Source organism: Pristiophorus japonicus, chromosome 16 (genome assembly GCF_044704955.1).
Source record: "Pristiophorus japonicus isolate sPriJap1 chromosome 16, sPriJap1.hap1, whole genome shotgun sequence".
NCBI lineage: Eukaryota > Metazoa > Chordata > Chondrichthyes > Pristiophoridae > Pristiophorus > Pristiophorus japonicus.
Genome location: NC_091992.1, coordinates 130,986,828 through 131,008,851, shown reverse-complemented (window position 1 = coordinate 131,008,851; position 22,024 = coordinate 130,986,828). Strand labels below are relative to the sequence as shown.

General features: G+C 50.0%; 1 protein-coding gene across 3 annotated transcripts in view; it reads left to right on the top strand.

Moving 5' to 3' along the window:
- Positions 1–19,988, top strand: part of LOC139226835 (protein kinase C alpha type) — a 542,945-nt gene extending 522,957 nt beyond the window's left edge. For all 3 annotated transcript variants that reach the window (XM_070857892.1, XM_070857891.1, XM_070857893.1), the window contains exon 17: positions 19,054–19,988. In XM_070857892.1, coding sequence (XP_070713993.1) covers positions 19,054–19,218 — 165 coding nt within the window. In that variant the 3' untranslated portion in view covers positions 19,219–19,988. The remainder of the gene's footprint in view (positions 1–19,053) is intronic.
- The last annotated feature ends 2,036 nt before the right edge of the window (positions 19,989–22,024 follow it).

Genomic DNA, 22,024 nt, shown 5'->3' with positions numbered 1-22,024 from the left:
GTGACCAAACACCGGAACCAAGCGGAGGAGAGCCCAGTTACTGTGGGCAGTCCGGACAGGCCTGAGGCACCGCAAACAGCAGACACTCAGGGGCCCGCGCCCAACAACCGGAGCCCCAACTCAGGCGCTCTACAAGGGAGGGTAAACCACCAGAAGGACTTAACCTGTGATTCCAATAAGACTTTGGGGGGGGGGAGGGAGGTGATGTCATGTATTCAACTGTCATTGTAATCCATGTATAAACTGACCTAAGTTGTACAACGTGAGAACACTGACCACTAGGTGGTGAACTTGTGGGAGACACTCCTAACCTGGACTTTCAGGTATAAAAGGGAAAGCTCCACACACCTTCTTCACTTCAGTGCTGGCTAATAAAGGTTACTCATCACAGAGTGACCTTCTCTCAAGTATGGGCCTCGTGTGCATTTATACTGTATAGTAAGGACATATTAAAACCCACTTAAAATAAATGGGTTAACACCCACATAACAATGCGTTTATATTCTCAACCTTATACTGCATCGCTATTTGTAAGAGTATAGTTTACAATGTCATACCTGTGTTACTAGGATAGAACGCTGTATAAACTAGGTATCATTTAACAATCCAGTGAATCATGAATAATTAAACAGTGTCATTTCATGGCTGTAAAGAAAATAATCTCAAGCCCTGTGATTTCCCCAGATTGTTCTCAAATTGCAGCACGAGTTTGATACACAATGCTTTTTTGCTCATCCAAAAAGCCCGTTACACAACTGAGGACAATACAGAAAATGTTCTTAGCTTCAATAAGGAAAACAATTGCATGGAGTACTTTATGCTGTTGAATTAAATGGTCTGGTTTGTTGCATTCAGTAATGTAATTTAGAAATGCCATTTTAAGCGCCATCCTTACTAACTCCTCCTCCCCCACCCCTCCCTTAAGATATCTGGCCTTTGGAAGTGAAATTAAATGTTTCCATTGTAGCTGATAGGGTATTGGAGAGTGTAGGAGTCATCCAGTTATGCAGAATTCCAAGTCTGTGCAAGACAAGTGACAAAGCAACAAAATGGTTTCCGATTTCCTTCAGTAATTCGCAGCAATTTATCTATCCGTTAAGTTTCTCAGGCGCATAAAAACCATCCATAACAACTATATAGTTTTGTTCCTCTTCTCTCATTCTTTGACATTGACATCTATTCTCTCCGTGGTGTTGTGCAAGGTTTTGTTCCTCAAGTGAATCAAGTCACTGGAACAGTCATTAAACTATTCTTTATGAGTAGCAACCAAAATGGAATCCTTTAAAGGAGAAATCAAGCTTGAACATAAATTGCTAGCCTAACAGAAAACTAACCATTGCAAAATTGTTATTTAAAAAAAAAATAGAAATGATGTTGGTTTTTTTTCTTCACCGGGTACACTTGAACTGAGCATCGAATCCATAGTCTGTACTCTTACCTTCCTCCATTCCTATACCCCCCCTCACTGAATCCCTTATTCACATCCTTGTTACCTCCAGGCTCAACTTCTCCAACGTACCATCGAGCTCCAAGTCTTCCAACATTTCACTCTCCTCACCCTGTCTGTCTCTAAATCATGCCAGCTTATCAGCATTGTCCTCACTAACCTCCAGTGCATTGAATTAAAAATCCTTTCTCTTATTGAAAATTACTCTAAGGCCTTGTCCTACCTACCCAATCTCCACACCCTCTAGTTTTCTAATGCTGACCCCCTCTCTGCATCTCCCTTGTCCCTCTGCACGATCGCAGCAGAACCTTCAGACTACTTTCTAGAATGCTATTCCTAAATCTCTCAATTTTTCTACATCTCTTCTCAGCTTCAGAAGTATCTTCAAATCATATCTCTTCAACCATGCCTTTGAGCACCTTCTCTAGCTTCTCCATATACTGCTTGGTATTGATTTCTTCTCTGTGAAGCACCTGGGACATTCATTACGTTGAATGTTTATATAATTGCCAGTTGGTGTTCAAACGGCCAAATGCGGCATCTTTAAAATATAGAAAACTTTTATACTCCAAGTGGACAGAGCTTACATGACATATTATAAGATAGTAAATGTTGGTTTTGAACACCTAATGCATTTCTTCTGGGTATAAGCCAACAGAGTGAGAAGACATAGGAATGCCAGACTTTTCAGGAATGAAATTAGGAAACACTTCTACACACACAGGGCGGTAGAGGTTCGGAAATCTCTTCCGCAAACATAGAAACATAGAAATTTACAGAGCAGGAGGCCATTTCGGCCCATTGTGTCCGCGCCGGCCGACAAAGAGCCGCACGGCCCTTGGTCAGCAGCCCTAAAGGTTACATGTAAACCTATGAACAATGACGGAAAGGCAAAGAACACCCAGCCCAACCAGTCTGCCTAACCACAACTGCGACACCCCTTATACTAAAACATTCTACACTCCACCCCAACCGGAGCCATGTGGTCTCCTGGGAGAGGCAAAAACCAGATGATAATCCAGGCCAATTTAGGGAGAAAAAAAATCTGGGAAAATTCCTCTCTAACCCATCCAGGCGATCGAAACTAGTCCAGGAGATCACCCTGGCCGTATTCTATTCCCTACAGTACTTACCATTATATCTGCCCCGTACAACAAAAGGTCATCCGGTCTAATCCCAATTACCAGGTTATGGCACTTTAAGTGCCCATCCAACCATCTCTTAAAAGTGGTGAGAGTTTCTGCATCCACCACTCTTCTAGGCAGCAAGTTCCAGATCCCCACAACCCTCTGCATAAAGAAGCCCCCCCTCAAATCCCCTCTAAACCTTCCACCAATCACCTTAAAACTATGCCCCCTCGTAATAGACCCCTCCACCAATGGCAATAGACCCTTACTATCCACTATGTCCAGGCCCCTCAATATTTTGTACACCTCCTCTCAACCTGCTTTGTTCCAATGAGAACAAACCCAGTCTATCCAATCTGTCCTCATAACTAAGATTCTCCATTCCAGGCAGCATCCTAGTAAATCTCCTCTGCACCCTCTCTAGTGCAATCACGTCCTTCCTATACTACGGCGACCAGAACTGCACGCAATGCTCCAGCTGTGGCCTAACCAAAGTATTATACAATTTAAGCATAACCTCCCTGCTCTTATATTCTGTGCCTCGGCCAATAAAGGCAAGCGTTCCGTATGCCTTCTTAACCACCTTATCCATCTGGCCTGCTACTTTCAGGGATCTGTGGATAAGCACTCCAAGGTCCCTTTGTTCATCTACACTATTAAGTGGTCTACCGCTTAATATGTATACCCTTTCCTTATTAGCCCTCCCAAAGTGCATCACCTCACACTTCTCTGAATTAAATTCCATTTGCCACTGCTCTGCCCACCTGACAAGTAGATTGATATCCTCCTGCAGCCCATGACTTTCCTCTTCATTATCAACCACACAGCCAATTTTAGTGTCGTCTGCAAACTTCTTAAACATACTCCCTATATTCAAATCTAAATCATTGATATATAACCACAAAAAGCAAGGGTCCCAGTACTGAGCCCTGCGGAACCCCACTGGAAACATCCTTCCAGTCACAAAAACATCCATCAATCATTACCCTTTGCTTTCTACCTCCAAGCCAATTTTGGATCCAACTTGCCACTTTGCCCTGTATCCCGTGGGCTTTAACCTTCATGACCAGTCTACCATGTGGGACCTTATGAAAAGCTTTGCTAAAGTCCATACATACAACATCATACGCACTACCCTCATCGACCCTCTTGGTTACTTCCTCAAAAAATTCAATCAGGTTAGTCAGACATGATCTTCCCTTAACAAATCCATGCTGAATGTCCCTAATTAATCCTTGCCTTTCCAAATGCAGACTTATTCTGTCTTTCAGGATTTTTTCCAATAATTTTTCCACCACTAAGGTTAGACTGACAGGCCTGTAATTACTCGGCCTATCCCTTTCTCCCTTCTTAAACAAGGGTACTACATTAGCAGTCCTCCAGTCCTCTGGCACCATGCCCAGATCCAAAGACGACTGGAAAATGATGGTCAAGGCCTCTGCTCTTTCCTCTTTTACTTCGTTCAACATTTCATCTGGGCCTGGGGACTTGCCTATTTTCAAAGCTGCTAAACCCCTTAATACTTCCCCTCTCACTATATTTATTTAATCCAGAATATCACACTCCTCCTCCTCGATAGCAGTATCTGCATTACCCCTTTCCTTTGTGAAAACAGATGCAAAGTATTCGTTAAGAACCCTCCCAACATCTTCCACCTCCACACAAAGATTACCGTCATGGTCTCCAATAGGCCCTACCCTTTCTTTAGTTACCCTCTTACTCTTAATATATTTATAGAACATCTTAGGGTTTTCCTTAATTTTACTGGCCAAGAATTTCTCGTGCTCTCTCTTAGCATTCCTAATATCCTTTTTAATTTTGCCTCTTAACTTTCTATATTCCTCGAAAGATTCTATAGTATTTAGCCGTTGATATATGACATAAGCGTCTCTTTTTTTCTTAATCCTCCACTGTAAGTCCCTAAACATCCAGGGGGCTCTAGAATTATTTTTCCCAGTCTTTTTCTTTAAGGGCACATGTTTGGCCTGAGCCTTCCAGATCTCCTCCTTAAATGCCTCCCACTGTTCCGACACTGATTTACCCACAAGTAGCTGTTTCCAGTGCACCATGGCCAAATCACTCCTTAACTTAGTAAAATTAGCTTTTCCCCAATTCGGAACTTTTATTCCAGGCCTATTCTTGTCCTTATCCATAACCAACTTGAATCTGACTGAATTATGGTCACTGGCACCCAAGTTCTCTCCCACTAATACCCCTTCAACCTGCCCAGCTTCAATCCCCAAAACTAAATCCAACACCGCCTCCCCTCGTACTGCTTGCTACATACTGACTAAAAAAGTTCTTTTGAATGCATTTCAAGATTTCCGCACCCTCTATACCCTTCACACTAAATTTGTCCCAATCAATATTTGGATAGTTAAAATCCCCTACTATTACTACCCTGTGGCTTTTGGACTTCACAGCAATTTGCCTACATATTTGCTCCTCTATCTCCCTCCCACTGTTTGGGGGTCTATAATACACGCCCAGCAGTGTGATCGTCCCTTTTTTATTTTTCAGTTCGACCCATATGGCCTCATTTGATGATCCCTCTAACATATCATCCCTCCTCACCGCTGTAATAGTTTCTTTAATCAGTACTGCAACCCCCCCCCCTTTTTTTAACCCCCCTCTCTATCTTGTCTCAAAATCCTGTAGCCAGGAATATTGATCTGCCAAACCTGCCCCTCTTTCAGCCATATTTCTGTAATGGCTACAATGTCATACTCCCAAATGTCTACCTGTGCTCTTAGCTCATCTGCCTTATTTGCTATACTCCCTGCATTAAAGTATATACCATTCAGCACAAGAATACTTCCTTGCTTAGTACGTACTAAACCTTGTTTCCTCTGTCTTACAGATTTGCTTTCTAGATTCTTGCTATCCAATTTCAGCTTTACTTCCTTCCCTTTTGAATTCATTCTCAGGTTCCCATCCCCCTGCCAAGCTAGTTTATACTCTCCCCAACAGCACTAGCAAAACTCCCCGCAAGGATATTAGTCCCGGTGCTGTTGAGGTACAACCCGACCAGTTTGAACAGGTCCCATCTCCCCCAGAAGCGGTCCCAATGCCTCAAGAATTTAAAGCCCTCCCTCCTACAGCAACTTTCCAGCCATGTGTTCATCCTCTCTATCCTATTCTTATACTCATTAGCACGTAGCACCAGTAGTAACCCTGAGATTACTACCTTTGAGATCCTACCCTTTAATTTTCTTCCTAGCTCCCTGAATTCTTCCTGTAGGACCTCATCCCTTATTTTACGTATGTCGTTGGTCCCGATTTGGACCACAACCTCTAGCTGTTTACCCTCCCCCGCCCCACTCCCAGGAGTCAGAGGAAATGTATTAGCATGGATCGAGAATTGGCTGGCTAACAGAAAGCAGAGAGTCGGGATAAATGGGTCCTTTTCGGGTTGGAAATCGGTGGTTAGTGGTGTGCCACAGGGATTGGTGCTGGGACCACAACTGTTTGCAATATACATAGATGACCTGGAAGAGGGGACAGAGTGTAGTGTAACAAAATTTGCAGATGACACAAAGATTAGTGGGAACGCGGGTTGTGTAGAGGACACAGAGGCTGCAAAGAGATTTAGATAGGTTAAGCGAATGGGCTAAGGTTTGGCAGATGGAATACAATGTCGGAAAGTGTGAGGTCATCCACCTTGGGGGGAAAAAAACAGTAAAAGGGAATATTATTTGAATGAGGAGAAATTACAACATGCTGTGGTGCAGAGGGACCTGGGGGTCCTTGTGCATGAATCCCAAAAAGTTAGTTTGCAGGTGCAGCAGGTAATCAGGAAGGCGAATGGAATGTTGGCCTTCATTGCGAGAGGGATGGAGTACAAAAGCAGGGAGGTCCTGCTGCAACTGTACAGGGTATTGGTGAGGCCACACCTGGAGTACTGCGTGCAGTTTTGGTCACCTTACTTAAGGAAGGATATACTAGCCTTGGAGGGGGTACAGAGACGATTCACTAGGCTGATTCCGGAGATGAGGGGGTTACCTTATGATAGATTGAGTAGACTGGGTCTTTACTCGTCGGAGTTCAGAAGGATGAGGGGTGATCTTATAGAAACATTTAAAATAATGAAAGGGATAGACAAGATAGAGGCAGAGAGGTTGTTTCCACTGGTCGGGGAGACTAGAACTAGGGGGCACAGCCTCAAAATAAGGGGGAGCCAATTTAAAACCGAGTTGAGAAGGAATTTCTTCTCCCAGAGGGTTGTGAATCTGTGGAATTCTCTGCCCAAGGAAGCAGTTGAGGCTAGCTCATTGAATGTATTCAAGTCACAGATAGATAGATTTTTAACCAATAAGGGAATTAAGGGTTACGGGGAGCGGGCGGGTAAGTGGAACTGAGTCCACGGCCAGATCAGCCATGATCTTTTTGAATGGCGGAGCAGGCTCGAGGGGCTAGATGGCCTACTCCTGTTCCTAATTCTTATGTTCTTATGTTAACAAATGGTTGTCTAGGCTGTGCGAAGCATCCAGGACTTCCCACATGCCGCAGGATGTGCACTCCACGGGACTGAGCTGCACTGCCATCCCTCTAGTTAGCCTTATCTAGTTTAATATCTACTTAAAAAGAAATAGAGAAAAGAGAGAGCTACTTACCAACTCACCTCATCGACCTCAGTGGCCTCCCAAACTCACCGACCTCTATGGCCTCCCGACCTCTGAACTCCCAACCTGAAAGAAATGGAGAAAAGAGAGCTACTTACCAACTCACCTCACCTATCTCCGAGGCCTCCGAATCCCCGGTCTCCAAATTCCCGACTCGCCAACCTCACAGGGCCTACCTATTCGCTGACCTACCGACTCACCATCCTCAGGGCCTTACCGACTCACCGACCTCAGGGCCTTACCGACTCACCACCCTCAGGGCCTTACCGACTCACCACCCTCAGGGCCTTACCGACTCACCACCCTCAGGGCCTTACCGACTCACCACCCTCAGGGCCTTACCGACTCACTGACCTCAGGGCCTTACCGACTCACTGACCTCAGGGCCTTACTGACTCACTGACCTCAGGACCTTACCGACTCACCACCCTCAGGGCCTTACCGACTCACTGACCTCAGGACCTTACCGACTCACTGACCTCAGGGCCTTACTGACTCACTGACCTCAGGACCTTACCGACTCACTGACCTCAGGGCCTTACCGACTCACCACCCTCAGGGCCTTACCGACTCACTGACCTCAAGGCCTTACCGACTCACTGACCTCAGGGCCTTACCGACTCACTGACCTCAGGGCCTTACCAACTCACTGACCTCAGGACCTTACCGACTCACTGACCTCAGGGCCTTACCGACTCACTGACCTCAGGGCCTTACCGACTCACCACCCTCAGGGCCTTACCGACTCACTGACCTCAGGACCTTACTGACTCACTGACCTCAGGGCCTTACTGACTCACCACCCTCAGGGCCTTACTGACTCACTGACCTCAGGGCCTTACCGACTCACTGACCTCAGGGCCTTACCGACTCACCACCCTCAGGGCCTTACCGACTCACTGACCTCAGGACCTTACTGACTCACTGACCTCAGGGCCTTACCGACTCACTGACCTCAGGACCTTACTGACTCACCACCCTCAGGACCTTACTGACTAACTGACCTCAGGGCCTTACTGACTCACCACCCTCAGGGCCTTACCGACTCACTGACCTCAGGGCCTTACTGACTCACTGACCTCAGGACCTTACCGACTCACCACCCTCAGGGCCTTACCAACTCACTGACCTCAGGGCCTTACCGACTCACCACCCTCAGGGCCTTACCAACTCACTGACCTCAGGGCCTTACCAACTCACTGACCTCAGGACCTTACCGACTCACCACCCTCAGGGCCTTACCAACTCACTGACCTCAGGGCCTTACCGACTCACCACCCTCAGGGCCTTACCAACTCACTGACCTCAGGGCCTTACCGACTCACCACCCTCAGGGCCTTACTGACTCACTGACCTCAGGGCCTTACTGACTCGCCGACCTCAGGACCTTACTGACTCGCCGACCTCAGGGCCTTACCGACTCACTGACCTCAGGGCCTTACCGACTCACTGACCTCAGGGCCTTACCGACTCACTGACCTCAGGACCTTACCGACTCACCGACCTCAGGGCCTTACTGACTCACTGACCTCAGGACCTTACCGACTCACCGACCTCAGGGCCTTACCGACTCACCACCCTCAGGACCTTACCGACTCACCACCCTCAGGACCTTACCGACTCACCACCCTCAGGTCCTTACCGACTCACTGACCTCAGGACCTTACCGACTCACCACCCTCAGGGCCTTACCGACTCACTGACCTCAGGACCTTACCGACTCTGCACCCTCAGGGCCTTACCGACTCACTGACCTCAGGACCTTACCGACTCACTGACCTCAGGACCTTACTGACTCACTGACCTCAGGACCTTACCGACTCACTGACCTCAGGACCTTACTGACTCACTGACCTCAGGACCTTACCGACTCACTGACCTCAGGACCTTACCGACTCACTGACCTCAGGACCTTACTGACTCACTGACCTCAGGGCCTTACCGACTCACTGACCTCAGGGCCTTACCGACTCACTGACCTCAGGGCCTTACCGACTCACTGACCTCAGGGCCTTACCGACTCACTGACCTCAGGGCCTTACTGACTCACTGACCTCAGGACCTTACTGACTCACTGACCTCAGGACCTTACCGACTCACTGACCTCAGGGCCTTACTGACTCGCTGACCTCAGGGCCTTACCGACTCACTGACCTCAGGGCCTTACTGACTCACTGACCTCAGGGCCTTACTGACTCACCACCCTCAGGGCCTTACCGACTCACTGACCTCAGGGCCTTACCGACTCTGCACCCTCAGGGCCTTACCGACTCACTGACCTCAGGACCTTACTGACTCACTGACCTCAGGGCCTTACTGACTCACCACCCTCAGGGCCTTACCGACTCACTGACCTCAGGGCCTTACTGACTCACTGACCTCAGGACCTTACTGACTCACTGACCTCAGGGCCTTACTGACTCACCACCCTCAGGGCCTTACCGACTCACTGACCTCAGGGCCTTACTGACTCACTGACCTCAGGACCTTACTGACTCACTGACCTCAGGGCCTTACTGACTCACCACCCTCAGGGCCTTACCGACTCACTGACCTCAGGACCTTACCGACTCACCACCCTCAGGGCCTTACCGACTCACTGACCTCAGGGCCTTACCGACTCACTGACCTCAGGGCCTTACTGACTCACTGACCTCAGGACCTTACTGACTCACTGACCTCAGGGCCTTACTGACTCACCACCCTCAGGGCCTTACCAACTCACTGACCTCAGGACCTTATCAACTCACTGACCTCAGGGCCTTACTGACTCACTGACCTCAGGGCCTTACCGACTCACTGACCTCAGGGCCTTACTGACTCACTGACCTCAGGACCTTACTGACTCACCGACCTCAGGGCCTTACTGACTCACCACCCTCAGGGCCTTACCGACTCACTGACCTCAGGGCCTTACTGACTCACTGACCTCAGGGCCTTACGGACTCACTGACCTCAGGGCCTTACCGACTCACCACCCTCAGGGCCTTACCGACTCACTGACCTCAGGACCTTACTGACTCACTGACCTCAGGGCCTTACCGACTCACTGACCTCAGGACCTTACTGACTCACCACCCTCAGGACCTTACTGACTAACTGACCTCAGGGCCTTACTGACTCACCACCCTCAGGGCCTTACCGACTCACTGACCTCAGGGCCTTACCGACTCACCACCCTCAGGGCCTTACCGACTCACTGACCTCAGGACCTTACTGACTCACTGACCTCAGGGCCTTACTGACTCACTGACCTCAGGGCCTTACCGACTCACCACCCTCAGGGCCTTACCGACTCACTGACCTCAGGGCCTTACCGACTCACTGACCTCAGGGCCTTACCAACTCACTGACCTCAGGACCTTACCGACTCACCACCCTCAGGGCCTTACCAACTCACTGACCTCAGGGCCTTACCGACTCACCACCCTCAGGGCCTTACCAACTCACTGACCTCAGGGCCTTACCGACTCACCACCCTCAGGGCCTTACTGACTCACTGACCTCAGGGCCTTACTGACTCGCCGACCTCAGGACCTTACTGACTCGCCGACCTCAGGGCCTTACCGACTCACTGACCTCAGGGCCTTACCGACTCACTGACCTCAGGGCCTTACTGACTCACTGACCTCAGGGCCTTACCGACTCACTGACCTCAGGACCTTACCGACTCACCGACCTCAGGGCCTTACTGACTCACTGACCTCAGGACCTTACCGACTCACCGACCTCAGGGCCTTACCGACTCACCACCCTCAGGACCTTACCGACTCACCACCCTCAGGACCTTACCGACTCACCACCCTCAGGGCCTTACCGACTCACTGACCTCAGGGCCTTACCGACTCACCACCCTCAGGGCCTTACTGACTCACTGACCTCAGGGCCTTACTGACTCGCCGACCTCAGGACCTTACTGACTCGCCGACCTCAGGGCCTTACCGACTCACTGACCTCAGGGCCTTACCGACTCACTGACCTCAGGGCCTTACCGACTCACTGACCTCAGGACCTTACCGACTCACCGACCTCAGGGCCTTACTGACTCACTGACCTCAGGACCTTACCGACTCACCGACCTCAGGGCCTTACCGACTCACCACCCTCAGGACCTTACCGACTCACCACCCTCAGGACATTACCGACTCACCACCCTCAGGGCCTTACCGACTCACTGACCTCAGGACCTTACCGACTCACCACCCTCAGGGCCTTACCGACTCACTGACCTCAGGACCTTACCGACTCACTGACCTCAGGACCTTACCGACTCACTGACCTCAGGACCTTACTGACTCACTGACCTCAGGACCTTACCGACTCACTGACCTCAGGACCTTACTGACTCACTGACCTCAGGACCTTACTGACTCACTGACCTCAGGGCCTTACCGACTCACTGACCTCAGGGCCTTACCGACTCACTGACCTCAGGGCCTTACCGACTCACTGACCTCAGGGCCTTACCAACTCACTGACCTCAGGACCTTACCAACTCACTGAACACAGGGCCTTACTGACTCACTGACCTCAGGGCCTTACCGACTCACTGACCTCAGGGCCTTACTGACTCACTGACCTCAGGGCCTTACCGACTCACTGACCTCAGGGCCTTACCGACTCACCACCCTCAGGGCCTTACCGACTCACTGACCTCAGGGCCTTACTGACTCACTGACCTCAGGACCTTACTGACTCACTGACCTCAGGGCCTTACTGACTCACCACCCTCAGGGCCTTACCGACTCACTGACCTCAGGGCCTTACTGACTCACTGACCTCAGGGCCTTACTGACTCACCACCCTCAGGGCCTTACCGACTCACTGACCTCAGGGCCTTACCGACTCACCACCCTCAGGGCCTTACCGACTCACTGACCTCAGGACCTTACTGACTCACTGACCTCAGGGCCTTACTGACTCACCACCCTCAGGGCCTTACCGACTCACTGACCTCAGGGCCTTACTGACTCACTGACCTCAGGACCTTACTGACTCACTGACCTCAGGGCCTTACTGACTCACCACCCTCAGGGCCTTACCGACTCACTGACCTCAGGGCCTTACTGACTGACTGACCTCAGGACCTTACTGACTCACTGACCTCAGGGCCTTACTGACTCACCACCCTCAGGGCCTTACCGACTCACTGACCTCAGGACCTTACCGACTCACCACCCTCAGGGCCTTACCGACTCACTGACCTCAGGGCCTTACCGACTCACCACCCTCAGGGCCTTACCGACTCACTGACCTCAGGACCTTACTGACTCACTGACCTCAGGGCCTTACTGACTCACCACCCTCAGGGCCTTACCGACTCACTGACCTCAGGGCCTTACTGACTCACTGACCTCAGGGCCTTACGGACTCACTGACCTCAGGGCCTTACCGACTCACCACCCTCAGGGCCTTACCGACTCACTGACCTCAGGACCTTACTGACTCACTGACCTCAGGGCCTTACCGACTCACTGACCTCAGGACCTTACTGACTCACCACCCTCAGGACCTTACTGACTAACTGACCTCAGGGCCTTACTGACTCACCACCCTCAGGGCCTTACCGACTCACTGACCTCAGGGCCTTACCGACTCACCACCCTCAGGGCCTTACCGACTCACTGACCTCAGGACCTTACTGACTCACTGACCTCAGGGCCTTACTGACTCACTGACCTCAGGGCCTTACCGACTCACCACCCTCAGGGCCTTACCGACTCACTGACCTCAGGGCCTTACCGACTCACTGACCTCAGGGCCTTACCAACTCACTGACCTCAGGACCTTACCGACTCACCACCCTCAGGGCCTTACCAACTCACTGACCTCAGGGCCTTACCGACTCACCACCCTCAGGGCCTTACCAACTCACTGACCTCAGGGCCTTACCGACTCACCACCCTCAGGGCCTTACTGACTCACTGACCTCAGGGCCTTACTGACTCGCCGACCTCAGGACCTTACTGACTCGCCGACCTCAGGGCCTTACCGACTCACTGACCTCAGGGCCTTACCGACTCACTGACCTCAGGGCCTTACTGACTCACTGACCTCAGGGCCTTACCGACTCACTGACCTCAGGACCTTACCGACTCACCGACCTCAGGGCCTTACTGACTCACTGACCTCAGGACCTTACCGACTCACCGACCTCAGGGCCTTACCGACTCACCACCCTCAGGACCTTACCGACTCACCACCCTCAGGACCTTACCGACTCACCACCCTCAGGGCCTTACCGACTCACTGACCTCAGGACCTTACCGACTCACCACCCTCAGGGCCTTACCGACTCACTGACCTCAGGACCTTACCGACTCACCACCCTCAGGGCCTTACCGACTCACTGACCTCAGGACCTTACCGACTCACTGACCTCAGGACCTTACTGACTCACTGACCTCAGGACCTTACCGACTCACTGACCTCAGGACCTTACTGACTCACTGACCTCAGGACCTTACCGACTCACTGACCTCAGGGCCTTACTGACTCACTGACCTCAGGGCCTTACCGACTCACTGACCTCAGGACCTTACCGACTCACCGACCTCAGGGCCTTACTGACTCACTGACCTCAGGACCTTACCGACTCACCGACCTCAGGGCCTTACCGACTCACCACCCTCAGGACCTTACCGACTCACCACCCTCAGGACCTTACCGACTCACTGACCTCAGGGCCTTACCGACTCACTGACCTCAGGGCCTTACCGACTCACCACCCTCAGGGCCTTACTGACTCACTGACCTCAGGGCCTTACTGACTCGCCGACCTCAGGACCTTACTGACTCGCCGACCTCAGGGCCTTACCGACTCACTGACCTCAGGGCCTTACCGACTCACTGACCTCAGGGCCTTACCGACTCACTGACCTCAGGACCTTACCGACTCACCGACCTCAGGGCCTTACTGACTCACTGACCTCAGGACCTTACCGACTCACCGACCTCAGGGCCTTACCGACTCACCACCCTCAGGACCTTACCGACTCACCACCCTCAGGACATTACCGACTCACCACCCTCAGGGACTTACCGACTCACTGACCTCAGGACCTTACCGACTCACCACCCTCAGGGCCTTACCGACTCACTGACCTCAGGACCTTACCGACTCTGCACCCTCAGGGCCTTACCGACTCACTGACCTCAGGACCTTACCGACTCACTGACCTCAGGACCTTACTGACTCACTGACCTCAGGACCTTACCGACTCACTGACCTCAGGACCTTACTGACTCACTGACCTCAGGACCTTACTGACTCACTGACCTCAGGGCCTTACCGACTCACTGACCTCAGGGCCTTACCGACTCACTGACCTCAGGGCCTTACCGACTCACTGACCTCAGGGCCTTACCAACTCACTGACCTCAGGACCTTACCAACTCACTGACCTCAGGGCCTTACTGACTCACTGACCTCAGGGCCTTACCGACTCACTGACCTCAGGGCCTTACTGACTCACTGACCTCAGGGCCTTACCGACTCACTGACCTCAGGGCCTTACCGACTCACCACCCTCAGGGCCTTACCGACTCACTGACCTCAGGGCCTTACTGACTCACTGACCTCAGGACCTTACTGACTCACTGACCTCAGGGCCTTACTGACTCACCACCCTCAGGGCCTTACCGACTCACTGACCTCAGGGCCTTACTGACTCACTGACCTCAGGGCCTTACTGACTCACCACCCTCAGGGCCTTACCGACTCACTGACCTCAGGGCCTTACCGACTCACCACCCTCAGGGCCTTACCGACTCACTGACCTCAGGACCTTACTGACTCACTGACCTCAGGGCCTTACTGACTCACCACCCTCAGGGCCTTACCGACTCACTGACCTCAGGACCTTACCGACTCACCACCCTCAGGGCCTTACCGACTCACTGACCTCAGGGCCTTACCGACTCACCACCCTCAGGGCCTTACCGACTCACTGACCTCAGGACCTTACTGACTCACTGACCTCAGGGCCTTACTGACTCACCACCCTCAGGGCCTTACCGACTCACTGACCTCAGGGCCTTACTGACTCACCACCCTCAGGGCCTTACCGACTCACTGACCTCAGGGCCTTACTGACTGACTGACCTCAGGACCTTACTGACTCACTGACCTCAGGGCCTTACTGACTCACCACCCTCAGGGCCTTACCGACTCACTGACCTCAGGACCTTACCGACTCACCACCCTCAGGGCCTTACCGACTCACTGACCTCAGGGCCTTACCGACTCACCACCCTCAGGGCCTTACCGACTCACTGACCTCAGGACCTTACTGACTCACTGACCTCAGGGCCTTACTGACTCACCACCCTCAGGGCCTTACCGACTCACTGACCTCAGGGCCTTACTGACTCACTGACCTCAGGGCCTTACGGACTCACTGACCTCAGGGCCTTACCGACTCACTGACCTCAGGGCCTTACCGACTCACCACCCTCAGGGCCTTACCGACTCACTGACCTCAGGACCTTACTGACTCACTGACCTCAGGGCCTTACTGACTCACTGACCTCAGGGCCTTACCGACTCACCACCCTCAGGGCCTTACCGACTCACTGACCTCAGGGCCTTACCGACTCACTGACCTCAGGGCCTTACCAACTCACTGACCTCAGGACCTTACCGACTCACCACCCTCAGGGCCTTACCAACTCACTGACCTCAGGGCCTTACCGACTCACCACCCTCAGGGCCTTACCAACTCACTGACCTCAGGGCCTTACCGACTCACCACCCTCAGGGCCTTACTGACTCACTGACCTCAGGGCCTTACTGACTCGCCGACCTCAGGACCTTACTGACTCGCCGACCTCAGGGCCTTACCGACTCACTGACCTCAGGGCCTTACCGACTCACTGACCTCAGGGCCTTACTGACTCACTGACCTCAGGGCCTTACCGACTCACTGACCTCAGGACCTTACCGACTCACCGACCTCAGGGCCTTACTGACTCACTGACCTCAGGACCTTACCGACTCACCGACCTCAGGGCCTTACCGACTCACCACCCTCAGGACCTTACCGACTCACCACCCTCAGGACCTTACCGACTCACCACCCTCAGGGCCTTACCGACTCACTGACCTCAGGACCTTACCGACTCACCACCCTCAGGGCCTTACCGACTCACTGACCTCAGGACCTTACCGACTCACCACCCTCAGGGCCTTACCGACTCACTGACCTCAGGACCTTACCGACTCACTGACCTCAGGACCTTACTGACTCACTGACCTCAGGACCTTACCGACTCACTGACCTCAGGACCTTACTGACTCACTGACCTCAGGGCCTTACCGACTCACTGACCTCAGGGCCTTACTGACTCACTGACCTCAGGGCCTTACCGACTCACTGACCTCAGGACCTTACTGACTCACTGACCTCAGGGCCTTACCGACTCACTGACCTCAGGGCCTTACCGACTCACTGACCTCAGGGCATTACCGACTCACTGACCTCAGGGCCTTACCGACTCACTGACCTCAGGGCCTTACTGACTCACTGACCTCAGGGCCTTACTGACTCACTGACCTCAGGACCTTACTGACTCACTGACCTCAGGGCCTTACTGACTCGCTGACCTCAGGGCCTTACCGACTCACTGACCTCAGGGCCTTACCGACTCACTGACCTCAGGGCCTTACTGACTCACTGACCTCAGGACCTTACTGACTCACTGACCTCAGGGCCTTACCGACTCACCACCCTCAGGGCCTTACCGACTCACTGACCTCAGGGCCTTACTGACTCACTGACCTCAGGACCTTACTGACTCGCCGACCTCAGGGCCTTACCAACTCACTGACCTCAGGACCTTACCGACTCACTGACCTCAGGACCTTACTGACTCACTGACCTCAGGACCTTACCGACTCACTGACCTCAGGACCTTACCGACTCACTGACCTCAGGACCTTACTGACTCACTGACCTCAGGACCTTACCGACTCGCCGACCTCAGGACCTTACCGACTCACTGACCTCAGGGCCTTACTGACTCACTGACCTCAGGGCCTTACTGACTCGCCGACCTCAGGGCGTTACCGACTCGTTGACCTCCCGACTCACCGACCTCAGTTAATTGTTAATTTTAAATCGGAGATTGATAGCTTTTTGTTAACCAAAAGTATTAAGAGATATGGAGCAAAGGCAGGTATATGGAGTTAGATCACAGATCAGCCATGATCTCATTGAATGGCGGAACAGGCTCGAGGGGCTGAATGGCCGACTCTTGTTCCTATGTAAAGGCCATCTTGCCACTCCCAGTATCCAAGAAATATTATATTTCATTATATCATACAAATTTCTACTAAGTGTTTATCCAACTTTCTCTTAAAATTGCTAATATGATCAGCCACCACTACCCCCTCATCCTCTGGCAGTCTGATCTATACATTCACCACTTTCCACATATTGTAGTTAAATCTAAAATGTGATTTCATCATCACTCTTCTAACTTTGAAGCTGTGCTCTCTTGTAAAATATGTTAAACATATTTACATTTATCTTGTCTATACTTGAATCCAGCATTGCCTCCAGTTGGATAAAGACCCAACAAATTGTCATTTGATTGATTCTTGGACCTTTGGACCATCAGGAAAGATTGAGCAGGCTGGGGCTCTTTTCTCTGGAAAAAGGCCAAGAGGAGACGTAATAAAGGTTTTTAAAGTAATGAAAGGATTCAATATAGTAGATGTAGAGAAGGTATTTCCATTTGTGAGTGAGTCCAACAAGGGGACATAAATACAAGATAGCCAATAACAGTTGAAATAAAGAATTCAAGAGGAATTTCTTTACACACACGTGAGAATGTGGAAATCGCTGCCACATGGAGTGATTGAAGCAGATAGCACTGAGATAGTTAAGGGGAAGCTTGATACATACACGAGGGAGATGGTATAGGGAATTAGAGTGGGAGGAGACTTGTGTGGAATGTAAACACCAGCATAGACCAGTTGGGCCGAATGGCCTGTTTGTGTTGTAGATTCCATGCAAGAAGTCTTACTTTGTGGCACACTGACCTGGAACTCGCCACTGATAGTTTCTGGCTCGGGTTTGGCCCATTCACACCAGGCAAATGATCCCGGGGGTAGAAACTCAGCTGGGTTCTGGGGGCATGCATATCCATGGTGAGCAGAAGCCCCACCTCTGCCAGAGATTACCCCCTAACTGGAAAACCTAGGTCAGTATATTAGCAGCGAAATCCTTGGTAACAAGTTCTGCTGCAGAGATGTTTACTAAGGATGAAAGATGCAAGTTAGTTTAAAATGTCAAGTTTTGCATCTCATTATAAAAGCTCACCCTCTAATCTGCTGAAACAATCTGCTTATTGATAATTGAAGGCATAATTCTCTCTCAGAAATGTGCTGGAATTTGTATTAAATTGTTCAGAACATTGTATTTTGTACTTCTAAATAATCAGGAAATAGGGAATGAATTATCAAGCCATGTGCATTCTGTGTCCAGCATCAATGCTGAGCTAATTTAAACTTGTAATATTTATTTATAAGTGAACCCTGCTCTCTCGTTACCCCATGTTGCCCCTCCAAATGTTTTTATAACAGTTAAATTCCCAAAAATATAGTGTGGAAGGAGCAGCTTGTAGTTTACAGTAATACCGCTACTGGGAAATAAGTACAAGAAATAATATTATTTCTACCTGCAGTTTATGAAATAAAATATCAATTTTATATAATTCACAAGTCCAAACCTCGTGGTAATCATTCATTTTCAGTAGATACAGGCTTATTGCTAGTGAACTTCCAATAAGGAATCACCTGCGTTCTCTCAACAGTCATCCTGACATTTCTCTCTCTCTCTCTCTCTCTCTACAGTGCGGCAGAAGCGCTGAAAACTTTGACAAGTTTTTCACACGAGGCCAACCAGTGTTAACACCACCTGACCAGCTGGTCATCTCGAACATCGACCAGGCAGAGTTTGAAGGATTCTCATTTGTAAACCAAGAGTTCATTCACCCCAGTTTAACCAATGTCGGATGAAACTGAGAATGAAGAGAACAAGCAGCAGCAGTAAATGGGCTTTTGTTTAAAATGTCTATATTCAATCAATGATTAACTTTAGGGGATTAATAATGTTCAGAAAAGATTACGGAACAAGCACTTTTAACTTTTAGAAAAAAATTAATATACTTTACTGAGATTTATTGACAATTTTAAAGTCCAGCTTTAAAGCAGTCTAATATAATTGTGAATTGTTCGGATAACCATAAAAACAGGAAGATTTTTAGAAATGCATTCTCCTTTGCTGGATTCTAGTATGTTTTTTTTTAAATGTTGAGGTACAAGTTGCAATATACATTTGGCCCCCAAAGGCCCAGTTCTTCCTGCCTTTGTCTTCCCAATAATTGAGAATGGTTCAATAGCCTTGTCATCAAAAACCAATTGACGAACAAATTTGTTTCTCCAAAAATGTAATGGATGAAATACGTTTGAGTAAGTCAAGGGGCCCAAGTTTACACATGATTTGCGCCTGATTTTTAGGAGCAACTGGTGGAGAACGGACTATCTTAGAAATCATAATTCTCCACATTTTTTTTTTCTGCAGTTCTAGTCAGGTAGAACAGTTCTACTTTGGAACAGAATTTTTTCTTCAAAAGGGGGCGTGTCCGGCCACTGACGCCTGATTTGAAAGTTTCCACAGTGAAAACATACTCCAAACTTACTTAGAATGGAGCAAGTGAAGATTTTTGTAGAACTGAAAAAACCTGTTCTACACATTAAAAAATCAGGCGCAGGTTACAAATTAGGCGTCCAGAACGAGGTGGGGGGGGCGGGGGGGGGAGGGAAGTCATTAAATTCTACAATAAATCCTTATTTATACTTCTACAAATATTATACAAATAAATCCAACCTGAATAAACATTTATAAGCAAAGAAAAGATTAAATAAACCATCTTCCTACCTGTGTGAAAGTACTTCAGTCAGCTCAGCGATGTTCCCGCGAACAGGAGGGAGGGAGGGGCAGTAAGCAGGAAGCCTCAGTGCTGATGGCAATGTGATTTTATTAAAAAATGTTCAAAAATTAAACAGCTACAAAGAACTACAAAAATGGCCGAGTGCCAATGTTTCCTTCACACTGAGCATGCGCGAATGCTCCAACGCGCACGCGCAGCGTTGCCGGCAGGAAAAAAACTAATTTAAATAGTACCCGCCCCCTCCCACTTACAAAATCGGCGCGAGTGTAGGCTCCGCCCCCCTGGGTGCCGCGCCAAACAGACAAGGAGCTGCAGGGCTCTCCAGAATCGCGAGTTTTTTTTCCGGCGCCGTTTTAGGCGCGAAAAACGGGCGCCCAGCTCGGAGGGGCGCCCATTTTTTATCGTGTGGAAACTTGGGCCCAAGATATGTATCTCAAGACAGTCTCCATCTACAATTTGTACTAACATACAAAACTGATATTTCCATTTGGGTTACAGAACAGGAAATTGAAAGCTTTGCAGGAAAGAGCGAGATTTTGTTGAAAGGGGGAGCAGAGGAGAAAACAAAATGTTGACCAAATTATTTTGGTATTTTAACATCTACTAGAGATTGAGGCCAAAATTGCCCACCGCCGGAAAAGCAGCGCACCTACCCCGTTTCAGATGTTTTTACCAGCATGCTTGATGCGGTGGCTTAATGAGCGAAATTCCGCTCTTTGGCTTTTTTTTCCACAACGTCCCAGAAGTCGGTCATAATGGCGGAAGTGCATGTAAATTCACACACTAGAGGGATAGAAGTGAGGGGGTGGGTGGATTGTTCTCTGCTGTCACTCATCAGCCTAGCGCTGTTGACGTCATTGCACTGCTGCATCACCATGTTTCTCCCCTTCACTTAAAGAGGAGAGCCGCTGCCATTATTTAAGTTTGGTCTACTGGGCCACCAGGGAGGGTTTCTGCCGGGCCAATGGCCTGGCACCCAAGAGGGCGCGCCAGGCTGCCTGTTGGCGGTCTGACAAAATCCGACATGGCAGCCGGCCGACAAAAAACAAAGATAGCCACGGCAGTAGGGCCTCCCTTTTAATGGCAGCTGCACCACCATTTTGCAAGAACTCAAAGCACTATGCGCACCGGCAGAAAAAGCTGAGCGGCAGGAGCAAGATTTTCTTGGCGGAATTTTGTGATTGGGGGAGGGACATCGGCTGGGCACGCTCTTAGGATGGATCGGCAACAGCGGAGTGGTAGTGGGGGGAGTGGGTCACCGCCGGGATATCGCAGGAGCGGAATTTTCAAAATGCCAGCCATTCCACAAAAAAAATCGTCAGCCATTCCACTCCGCAGTGTGGCCGCCAATCTCCGGTGGTAACAGGCCTTAAGGGAAGGGGCAATTTCGGCCCCTCGTACCAAGGTAGCTACTGAAAGGCTGTTAATACATTTTCCCACATGAATCACACAGGGAGTTTAACATATTCCTGTTCAAAGTCACACAAACATAATCTCGTGCACAAAGCAAACAATCAGTACAAGAGACTATTCTATTAATTTTATATGAAATTACAAAGACAAAGAATGCTGTGCTATAGTTGTCGAGCTCGTATCTCATTATGATTTGTTGTATGGAATGAGCTTTTGTTTCTTAGAAATAGCAATGTACTGCTTGCAACAAAGCTTTGACTTTGTTAAAGAAGTACGAACTTCATACAACGGCATTTGTCAAACTTTCTTTCATTTTTGTTAAACGTGCAATGCAATTATGTAAATTGCATCACAAAAATAGCATCCAGCCACTTAAGAGTGACATTTTGAGAAAAATTACACGTCACTCTTCACAATAGTCCCCCTTTAAGGAACTTACTGAAGATTTTCTTGAACTT